The sequence below is a fragment of the Panicum virgatum genome, chromosome 1N, assembly GCF_016808335.1.
Source record: "Panicum virgatum strain AP13 chromosome 1N, P.virgatum_v5, whole genome shotgun sequence".
NCBI lineage: Eukaryota > Viridiplantae > Streptophyta > Magnoliopsida > Poales > Poaceae > Panicum > Panicum virgatum.
Genome location: NC_053145.1, coordinates 52,076,415 through 52,088,029, shown reverse-complemented (window position 1 = coordinate 52,088,029; position 11,615 = coordinate 52,076,415). Strand labels below are relative to the sequence as shown.

Here is an 11,615-nt window from a genome sequence, read left to right as displayed (position 1 = left end):
TGCCACATCAGTAAATATGGTAAAAATGTAATTCAAACTTCTCTCAGCTGGTATAGTTGTAGATGTCATTTTAAAAGTGATAATCTGATGAGTGTCATTTATTATAATGATAAAAATGTAAAGAGTAAATTGCACCCATCATACAACAACTTGGCAAGTAGATGCAAATTGATCAATCAACTTGTAAAGTGCTCATTTTAGTACAATAATTTGATAGCTGGGTGCAGATTGATCCAACAACTTAGAAAATACTTAATTTAGTGTAATAACTTGATAAATTGGTGCATTCATAATTCAAACATTACATGCTAACGTCAAGTCACAATAAAAAGTATATTCACGTCAGAACGTATTATTTGACCGTAGATTTTTGTGTGGCAATGGACAATAATAATTTTATTCTCAAAATAAATTAATTATGATTTTATTAAAAATAATATATTATTTAACCTCCATTATAACAGCAACATATTAAGCAAAGTAGAGGAACGTCAATAATTCTTAGATTTTATAAATGGAAATTATTGATGGTGATCCGGTTGTTGCTTTTCAACTATGTATAATTTTTTATTAGTTCTAATGCAAATAAATTTTAGAATTACACCATTAGCATCACTCGATAAGAGAGACCCTGAAATCTTAGGTTTTTTCTGCGCTTCTGCTCATGTATTCAACAATGTGTCATGTTTGTTTCTGTTTATTTAGCTCATTTTCCTTTCTAACAAATATATGAGGCATTAAAATATATGTACCAAGCTCCTAAAAGTTAATAATAGTTTGTATCAACGTCTAAATATGAATATACTCTTTATTGAGACTTTGGGTTAGTTACATTGCCGTGTAATGTTTGGACTGCAAATGCACTTATTTGCCAAGTTATTGTATTAATTTGGGCATTTTACAAGTTGTTGGACCGATCTGCACCTAATTGTCAAAATATTGCATTAAATTAAGTATTTTATAAATTATTGAATCAATTTGCATCCACCTAACAAGTTGTTGGAGGATGATGCAATTTACTCAAATATAAAAGACCCGCCTCGCAGGGTCAGCGGCAGCTTCTCCGGCAGGCCGCAGCCCTCTCCTCTCCGTGAAGCCTCGAATCGAAACCAACCAAAGGTCAAAGCCCAACCAAACCGTTCCTCCCGCCCTCACCACCCGTCCCCTTTCTCCCCTTGAACCCCCTCCCGTCTTTCGTTCCTCGGCAAGCCCTAGGGTTTAGGGCTTTAGGCGCGCGATGTACGGCGGAGGCGGGCACTACGGCGGCGATGGCGGTGGCGCCGCGAACGCCAACTCCCTCTTCGGCGGTGGGGGATTCATGCCCTCGCAGTCCACCGCGGTCCCGGAGAGCAGCGGCGGCGGCAGCGTCTCCAAGGTCGGTCCTAACCCGGGCAACCCGGCCCAATCTCCCGTTTGTTTTGGCTCCGCTGGATTTGGGCCTCCGTCCCCTGACACCGTCGTGGGCGCTCTCGGTCGGTTGCGGTGGGCAGGGCCGGAACGCGCAGACGCTGCTGCCGCTCACCGTGAAGCAGATCATGGACGCGGCGCAGGCCAGCGACGACAAGTCCAATTTCGCCATCAACGGCGTCGAAGTGTCCACGGTATGGATTTTGCCTCTTTCAGCGGTCCACGGTAGGCTTGTAAAGCTCGTTTCTTCGGATGCTTGAGGTGCCTAGATCGGCGGAATGTTAGCTCATTAGTAGATCCATTATGAAAGAAAAAATGACTCCTTGTATCTGATATTGTTCTGTTGAAAAATAACCCCTTTGGACATAGCCTATGGTCAGTTCAAATGAAATGCTTCCCTCTTATGCGATTTATTTCAAATATTTATTAATATTCTTTTTTTTTGGGTGAAATCTAGTTCAGATGGTTTTGCATTGAGCGGTTAGTCGGTGAATATCAAAGTCATTTTAACTGTTGTATTTACTCTGAATTGCAGGTTAGGCTTGTTGGACGCATGCTGGGTAAGATTGAGCGGGTCACAGATGTTGCATTCACTCTTGATGATGGTACCGGCAAGATAGATGTGAATCGATGGTAGGATGCTTTGTATTGTCTTTGATGTTTAGCAGATTTTTGGATTGTCCCATAAATTTACTGGCATTCCTTTTCTAAGGGAAAACGAGTCTACTGACACTAAGGAAATGGCTGATGTCAAGTAAGAATTGCTACTTAATTGTGATGCGTAAATAATTACGTTTGCTATGCAGCAAAGTTGATAACTTTGCCTTGCTTTGGTTTTACAAGTGATGGGAACTATGTCATTGTCAACGGTGGTTTGAAAGGTTTTCAAGGAAAGCGCCATGTGGTAGCTTACTCTGTTCGGTGAGCTTTTTTATACTAGTCTCCCTTGCATAATGATGACTTGCGATGCTTACTTCCGATGTCTGCTGTTAGTGTCTTGATAGAGAATATTTGATCTCTTTCACTGTGCTACTGTACCAAATCCCATTTCGCTTTTGTTAGCGACTTGACATTAAACAAAAAGCTGGTCCTGTGGCAAATTACAACTTTTGTTGGCACTAAGCTTGCATCCAGCTGTCTAGGTTATTGATGTCGGTTTTAATGAACATTTAATGTTGTGAGTATCGTTATATCATACTGGAAGTTTGTCATATGATATCTGCAAATTTGATAACATTATTTCTTTGGATAATTCAGGGTCACTAATGGCCTTACTTTAAGGAGATAGGCTAACCTTGCCTTGTGAACTCAGTTAAGCTATTTCAGCTGCACTTCTTGTAATCTCACCGTATATGATTTTTTCCAGGCGTGTGACAAACTTCAATGATATAACACATCACTTTCTGCACTGCATTTATGTGCATTTGGAACTCACCAGGTCAAAGGTACTAAAGATCCTGCATCTTCTAGGAGTTTAATTTATTACTGTCAAAAAACTATCTAGCTTTGGCGGAATTTTATGTTTTTCTTAATTCTTATCGTAGTCACGGTCGCCGCCCCAAATAAATTCTAGTACAGCAACCCCTGTACATGTTAACCAAGTTCGGCCCCCCAATATTCAGGTACTTTTTTTAAGTGTGCTATTTTACAAATATCTGCTGGTTCTAATCTGATGTTTCATCTTTATTTCCTCAGGCTACATCATTCCCGGGATTAGGAAATATTGCTGAAAATGATGTATCCAGCTTGATCATGAATGTTTTTCATGACCCAGCAATTATGTAAGTGAACTCTAGCTGATTCTGTGCTGTAATGTAAGTGAACTTGTGTGTTTTTCATGATCCAGCAGTCATGTAAATTAATCATTGGTGATTCTGCCCACTATTGCTGCTGGTGTGCTGCTGAATGCCTTGAATATTTAATTTTACATGTATGAAACAATGAACACACATATACGGTGCATTTGCTAGAAAAGCTACATAATCGTGTGATGACCTACCTGAGTCACATCTTATTTGATTCTTTAGATAAACCACTATTGCTGCTGGTGTGCTGCTGAATGCCTTGGATATTTATTTAACATGTGAACTATCACAAATATGGTGCATTTGCTAGAAGGAAGCTACATAATTGTGTGATGATCTACCTTGTCAGTCACATCTTATTTGATTCTTTTGATAAAAATGTTAAGAGGTCGACCTTCACGTATGGGCAATGAACAATGTGACTGAAAATTAAGTTTCCCCTAACAATATATGGTTCATTATGGAATACATATTGAGAAAAATTCCTGGGTTCTCATAGATAGTGGTATATAGTTAGGAAAATTGTGAGATTGTTCACTTGCTGAAGAATATATGTACATTGTACACATTGGATTGTCTGACACCAATTTGGTTAGCAAGTTGGAATATGTGGCTGAGGCTCTAAAGGGCATCTTTATGTTTTTCTTTCGGATCAGCTAATTAATTGGGAAAAAATCTATTAGATGATATCCTTTAAAAAGTCTCTCTATTTTTATAGGTGCTGCATTCCGTTTCCTATTCTCTAATCTCTATTGAAACTACATATCCTGGCTTGCATACTATCCAGCCAAGATCACATATCACTTTGTCCAGACTAAGATGGTTTATTAATGAGATACACCACAATCGCTTCATTTACCATGAATTGGTTTGCTTCTTGTTCCAGAAAATTCATTACCTAAGTAATCAATTAATAGAACGCCCTATGATTTCATCCGTACATCGAATCAATGTTTGGGTGTTATTGCAAGCTAATGTTGAGCTTATTACTTATTATAGATGATACTGTACATCCAGGAAGCAAAATTGGGAGACATAGATTTTCCTCTGCTTTTATTCAAAGCTACCACATGAAATTGCACAGTGGTGAAATAAAACAAATGTCACATGCATGATTCATCTTCAAGAATAGCATAGTCCCACAAACCTCATAGTATTGTAAACATGGAATGGGTGCCAGGCCTGCAGAGCTTTAAAAGGTCCTCGGTTTGACCTGGAAATAATGAGAAAAACAAAGGATAACAAATTTAGTTCTTTAGGAAATTTGAGTTCTCATTTTGGTGGACACTGAATTTGATGAACACCATCTGAGACTAATTTTGTGTTCTGGATTTGAATGAGACTTGCATAAATTTTGTTATTCAGTAACTTTTGAATGTTTATACTTCTTATATCGCTGGTGTCCAAGTACCAATTTCAAAAGCAATTTTGTTACTGCATGCAAGAAAGTAATTAGAACGTACTGCCATACTGGTTGAGAAATAGACTGATGTCATCTGCAGAGACAGGGAGGATGGGATAACTGAGGCATATGTCATAGAGCGTCTTAAACTACCAGAGGACATGGTCAGGTACTTTCACCATAATACTCTGTATGTTCATTTATTCGGCTTGCTCTATATTATCACGGCACAGACAAAATGTACCATTAAATTGTCTGATGCCTTTTACTTAGGAAACCCTTAACTGTAATACTCCGGTTAAAATATGTCTTGTTTTTATTCGGCATCACGAGTTACAACACGATCTTGCTTCTGTTTCACATATTGTTGACAGGAAGGTCTTCCAAGAACATATTGACGCTGGCAACATTTATAACACGATCGATGACCTCCATTACAAGTCTGCCCTGAATGGTTGATCATGTTCCAGCCCTCTGTCAGGCTCCGTGTAGGCGTAGAGCCAGTTCCAAGCAAGGAAGTGTAAGCACTCTGCAGGATTGCCTCGCGTATCCTGCATATATTCATAAGGGAACCAACAGCTTAATAGCTTGGTTAAGTTGTGTAGCTAAGTACAGTTCCCTTATTGCAATTAATTATCTATGTATGGAGTAATAATCCTGTGAGTAGGCTAGGTCTCCCTTCAGGAGTTCAGGGCATCTGCTGTGTTTGCTACTCTAGTAATCCTGTGTAAATCACCCGTGTTTTGTTTCTCTGCCGTGGCACATTTTATGTGTTATGGGCAACCACGAAACCACCATGAATGCCTCTCCCAAGTCATACAAGGCTGTATGCAATACCAGAACTATAATTCCTGCAAAAAGTTTTGTTGGGAAAGTACAAAAGCATGGCATTCCAATCGAGACCTGATATGTGATATATAAGCCTAGGCCTTGTTTAAATGTACTCAAAATTCCAAAACTCTATAAGATTTTCCGTCACATCGAATCTTTGAATACATGCATGAAGTATTAAATGTAGCTAAACAAAATAACTAATTACACAGTTTGATTATAATTTGCGAGACGATTTTTTCGAGTCTAGTTAACTTATGGTGGGACAATAATTATCCAATATAAACGGAAGTGCTACGGTACTTTACACTCAAAACTTTTAGCATCTAAACAAGGATCTTTTTTTTTTGAAGAAAAACGTTAATACATCACGTCATGAATGAGCTCAGAAGGCATAGCATAGGGGACATGGAGTACAAGCTCTTCCTCTTGACAGCGGAGACTGCGGGAACCAGACGCGAGCACTCCACATTGAAACATTTCTTTCTTTTCTACAAAGCAGTGCGGGAATACATTTTGTGCCGATAATTACAGGCCCGAGGCGTGCTGCTTGCCGTTGCTCTCCCTAAAATCACGACAATCCGAGGAAGCTGTCCACCTTGGCATTGGTTGCTCTCGACAAAAACTTCATGCAAATTGGGGGGTTCACCTTAGCCAGAGCCAGAATGGACTGCGGCAGGGTCCAGATCCTGTCCCCGCAGATCAGCCCCGAGGCGACCGCGGGCCCGAACGCGTCCGCCTTTGCCTTGTTCAGCCGCGACCACACGAAGAGGATCGCGCTGCCCAGGAACATGTCGATGGCGAAGTAGGACCCGATGTAGAAGGGGATAGCCATCGCCATCGGCAGCGGGATGAACCTCGACACCTTATGCGGGACCAGGTCCCTCACCAGGTTGATGGCGATCGCCACCGCGAAGAAGATGTAGCAGAGGGTGAGGCAGTTCTTCGGCAGCGAGCCGAAGCCATCCACGCCGAGGATGGCCATGTTGCGGTACACGATGGCGTAGGGCGCCGGGTACTCAGTTCCGCTCTCGCCGATGTCGCCGAACGCCTTGTAGAACAGCCAGAAGACACAAGGTGCGATGACGCACCCCATCCCGGTTCCGATCACCTGGCTGATGAACATAGACCTCGGCGACGCGAGTGTCAGGTACCCGGTCTTAAAGTCCTGCATCAGGTCTGAGGCCGTGGACACGATGCTCATCATGACGCCACACGTGGCGAGCCCGACGAGCACACCACCGTGAGCGAGGCCAGCCCAAGCGCCGAACACGAAGATGGCAAGCTTGCCGTAGGTGGAGGCGAGAGACCAGTCAGTGAGGCCACTTCCGTAGGCGTTGCAGAAGGCCAGCACAGGCGCCACCACATAGGCAACCAAAATGTAGTACCACTTGAGCTGCGGGAAGATCTGAGGAAGAGTGCCAATCGATATAGCAGCAACTGCGACATAGCCTCCATATGCAACTGACTTGGGAATTTGATCTTTCAGGAAAAGCTCAGTGCGACGTTCTTCGTCGAAGGATACAGCTTCAGTAGTGGACATGGAGCTGCCAATGTCTGAAACGGGAAGCATGCTTTTTGAATTTTGCTGAATCATTGTTATGAAGCCTGCAATTGTGCGGATCAGCACCTTAATGAAGTTGTATAAACCATCCCCAAGAATCAAAGCAATGGAAATAAAAACCTGCAGTAGCAAGGAACCAGCAGACATTTCTTGGTCAAAAAACTGGTGTTCTGTCAAGGCAACACTGAGTGATATAGCTTTGGCAAAAGAGGACCAGCTATAAGAAGATGAATGTTTACCCTGTAAGCCTGCAGTCCATGTAGACTTGAGTCTCCGGCGTCAGCTGGGTACCAACTCCCCTTCTTGGCAATGAGAGGCCACATTACACCCCATGAAAGGATACCGCCCAACAGAACAGACACATTCACAATGTATGGGCAGATCATGCCAACTCCAACATATGTAGGAGAGAAGTCAAAGAAGAACCTGAAAAAACAATAAGCCAAGTTCAGCATGGAAGATCAATACCTTGGTATTAACAATTAGGCAAATCGAAATACTGAGCTACAGATGCTTGACATAAATAACCACCATTTTCCCTTTGCAACATAACAAGAAACGACATAGAAGATCTGCAATCTCTCTCATGGTTTTACCAGATATATAAAGTATAAGCTATTTCAGATGCTGGGCATATTAAAGGCACCACTGGTACTGTATCTGTCACAGTTCTCACCTGTGTTTATAAGCTTCAAGACCCAACGTTGGGAAATTTTTGAATCCACAGTCATCCCCTGCGGTGTAGAACCACTGAAAAAAGCCCCAGAAAAAGCTAAACGCGAAGTACTTGCCCAGTGTCTTTACTTGCTTCCTGAAATGTATCATTGTCATTGTAAATGGAGTTGCTCGACATGAACCAGTTGGTGAAAACTTTTTTTTTCACAAGCTGAAAGTTGCCAAAAGCAGAACTGTATAGATATACTTTGCAAGCTTGGCACCCTCAGGTGTGTGAAAACCATTGATGAGATATGCAGTGGCTGTGCCGCTTGGATAGTCAGTTTGTAGTCAACAATCATAATCTGAAACAATAGTTCAGCAGATGAAAACGAAGCTTCCTTGCATACAGTAACTTAGAATATAGTGGAGGAAAAAAATCGAAGACATACTTTTCTTAGGGGCACAAGTGCCAATAACCCAATGAAACTGACAAGGAATAAGAACCCTATCATCCAGCCAAGGTGTGGATCCTTTATATTATTAGCATCTTTAGCCTCTGTTGCTTGCTTAGCTATTTTATCACTCATCCCAAATAGATAACTGCCGAAGCCACCTAATAAATTGGAACAAAAGCTATAAGCCAGTTTGCATATTTTTTTTGTGTGGGGGTTTTATAGCAAGATACAAGCTGATGCAGTTATGTAAGTCAGCTGATCCAAAAATAAATAAATAAAATGATTTGCTTAGGACAGATAAGGCACCAAAACAAGACACTTGTCTCACTCTCATGCATTAGATGATTTCATCAGCCTATGACCACTTAAAACACAAATAATCATTCATCACTCAATTTCCTGGAAGCTTTGTTGAAGACTTGCAGCTTCCAAGGGAAGATAAATGCAGAATTTAAACTTGTTGATAAGAGTAACTTCTTATTCCAGCAGAATTTGAACTTGATGAAGACAGCTCAAGGATTAAACAACAATAGTTTCTTCATGGAGTTCTTTAATACTGCTTGCTGGAATATCTGGAAACAGAGGAATGCATTGATTTTTTAGGGTGCCAGACCCTCCATTAACTCCTGGGCTTTTCACTTCGTTGAGGAGGCAAAGTTACAATCTCACAGACTAAAAGAAAGTAGTAGGGAAGACTTTTTGAATTGGGTCAGCACTGTACAGTAGTTACCAACTTACCATGTGTAACTTGTGAAGTTTCTTACTCCCTAGGGTTTGTATCATCCCCGTGTTTTGTACAGTTTTTATCATTATTTATCTTTATTAATAAAAATACCACAGTGGGGGCCTCCCCCGCTGTACAGTTTTCAAAAAAAAATAATAGACCAACTTATACATGTGCACGGTTTCATTGCAAAATTTCAAATTATTGTATGCAGCGAAACTAGTGGCTGCCACATGATAGAACGTACCAATTAACATGGTTCTCAAATAAGCCGGCAGATCATAATAGTTGTTTATGCTCGACGACCAATGCTTTCATATGCATGTGCCATGTTTGCCAAACAAAAAAGGAAAAAGAAAAAGCAATGTATGCACCATGCATCTATTTTAAGGGGAGTAATCAACCGATGCAGGCTCATGCATTCCAGCTTGTCCTGAATACGAATGGCAATTTCTTGGCCCAAGTTGCTCACCTAATTATCAGCATAAAAAAAATAAAATATATTGTTGACTTCTATGCATTGTTTATTCAGGAAATGAACCACCCACGAATTTTCATCAATTTCGTCCTAGTCACTTCACCACTCAATCCGTCTCTGAGACCACATATTCACCGTTCAGTCCACCTAACAGTGACACTGAACAAGAAGTCCAACCTGAAGAAGGTTTCAAGTTTTTGAGGCCTTTACCAATCGTTACCTGTGCTGGTTGTCCAGTCCTATACCAATCGTTCCTCTTTGTCGAGATTCGAGAACTCTACTTTTGCGTCGATATTGAAAGCTATCGGTTGGTATTTTCCTCAGGGGCAAAAGAACAATCGATTCTCTGACGTTTCAGGCTTACCAACTACAACAAGCGCTATGTGCCCCCCTGTGGCTCCCTATCTGCGTCATACTCCCACATCCAGAATTCACTACGCACAAACAAAACAAAGCGATTGCTCCACTGTTCGTTCAAACAATTCGAACGACACACGAGCGATTCATAGAAAGTTGAGCACGCAACAACCGCTGCCAGCAGCAAGAGCGCTGCCAGCCTGCTACTACAAGTCCTTGGACCGATCCCCATCAGGCAGACAACGGCAGCGACAGGAAATCACGAAGTCGTCCCAGCAAAGCTTTAATTCCGGGAAGGAGGGGTTTGTTAATTACCGACCGCTGAACGCGATGCCGTAGGCGGAGACGACGCAGGTCTGGATGACGGTGTTCTCCTGGCGCGTGAAGGGCTGGCGCAGGAAGCCCATCCGCCCGGCGGCGGCGGTCCACATGCGGACGAAGAAGAAGCCGAGCAGCCCCGCGGAGACGTTGAGCGAGGGGATGATCCCCGTGGTGAGGTTGAGCTTCATGACGATGACGCTGAACATGACGGCGAGCAGCGCGGAGACGACGAACGCCCGCAGCGTGAGCTGCTCCCGCCACGACGGCACCCCCTTGTCCGCGAACACCCGCTCCACCGACGCCGCGTCGCCCGCCGCGGCGCCATTGCCGCCCGCCAGCCCCTCGCTGCCCCCGGCCTCGCCCGCGCCCTTGCCCGCGTGGCGGTGCCGCAGCTCCGGGGACGCGCCCGCCTCCGACACCTCCTCGTCCGCCCCGCCCCCGCCTCCCGCCGCGGTGGTGGGGCGCGCCGCCATTTGTTAGGCCGCTCGCTCGCGCTGCTCGGGTTGGTGCTCGGTGCCGCTGCCTTTTGGAGGGACGGGCCCGGGCTGGGAGACTTCGGGTTTTTTTACATATTTACCACTATTAGGAGAGACACTCGCTTGTTTAGCACTCTTAAAATGACTCTTACATATTTAATACTACTGTAGTTGCAGTTCCTATATTTTTACCACTTTGGTTGACGTGGCACGCCACAGAGGCATAACACGTTGGCGCACAGTCAGCAGGGTCACGCGAAATGTCCTTCCTACCCCTGACCAGTTCCTCTCTTTCCCCTCTCCGACAGCTGGGTCCCACAGATCCTCTCACTGTCAGGTGGGGTCCCACAGATCCTCTCACATGTCATCCTCTAAATTTTTATTTCCCTCCGTCTCTCTCCCTTCCTCTCCCCGAGCTCCCTCTGCCCCTCCCGCGGCGGCACATCCTCCCTTCCCTAGCTCGCCGGTGGCCAGCTCCGCGCAGATCCGCGGCTCTCCTCCCTCCTCCGTCCTGGTGGAGCTCCCTCCCGCGCCGCCGGCCCTGGCGCTGCTCCGCGGCCACGGCCCGCAGATCCGCCTGGGCCACGGCCCGCAGCCTGCATCCGTCCGGTGCGGTGGGCGCACGACGGCGGGGCCGGCTGTAATGACCTGCCCTGGGATAACGGCTAAGATCTACTCTGCACGTTGAGTAAACCACACCTGCTAAATAACTCTCTTGCGCTTTCGTCCTCGCTTCGCGCAAAAGATTGCAACCGGAGTTATTTAGCTTCCCTGAGACTGGTATTTAAATTGGTCTGCGTTCACTTCTGCTTCCAGTATGGACTAAATCCCGATGCTACAGTAGCATGCTACAGTAGCTCGCGAATTTGGCCCGGCCCACTCAGTCCGTGGGCTGTTACACCGTCGAGCGCGGCGCCCCGCACGGCCGGCGAGTGCGGCAGCCCGCATGGCTGGCTCAGCGGCGGCGGGGCCGGCCTGCGTAGCCGGAGCACGGCGGCGGGGCCGGCGAACGCGGCAGCCCGCACGGCCTTGGCAGTGGCGGCCTCGCAGTGGCCATGGCGGCCTCGCAGTGGCCATGGCGGCGACGGCCAGATCTGTCCAGGGCCATGGTGGCGCGGCGGAGGAAATCGCGGCGGCC

At 44.8% G+C, this 11,615-nt stretch overlaps 1 protein-coding gene and 1 pseudogene across 2 annotated transcripts; one reads left to right on the top strand and one right to left on the bottom strand.

Annotated features, from left to right (window-relative positions):
* The first annotated feature begins 1,062 nt into the window (after positions 1–1,062).
* On the top strand, positions 1,063–5,431 carry LOC120656552 (replication protein A 32 kDa subunit B-like). Its single transcript, XM_039934672.1, has 10 exons — positions 1,063–1,375; positions 1,491–1,601; positions 1,943–2,040; positions 2,120–2,161; positions 2,251–2,328; positions 2,774–2,852; positions 2,952–3,029; positions 3,103–3,188; positions 4,715–4,783; positions 4,989–5,431. Exons 1-10 carry the CDS (start codon positions 1,238–1,240, stop codon positions 5,071–5,073), a joined length of 864 nt encoding a protein of 287 aa, XP_039790606.1. The 5' UTR covers positions 1,063–1,237; the 3' UTR covers positions 5,074–5,431.
* A 331-nt stretch (positions 5,432–5,762) lies between these two features.
* On the bottom strand, positions 5,763–10,474 carry LOC120656551 (annotated as a pseudogene). The gene is made up of 6 exons (XR_005667948.1): positions 10,000–10,474; positions 8,116–8,279; positions 7,932–8,028; positions 7,686–7,820; positions 7,249–7,435; positions 5,763–7,129 (listed from the first exon to the last, which is right to left on the bottom strand). The product of XR_005667948.1 is annotated as a probable metal-nicotianamine transporter YSL14 (transcript).
* Positions 10,475–11,615: the final 1,141 nt, after the last annotated feature.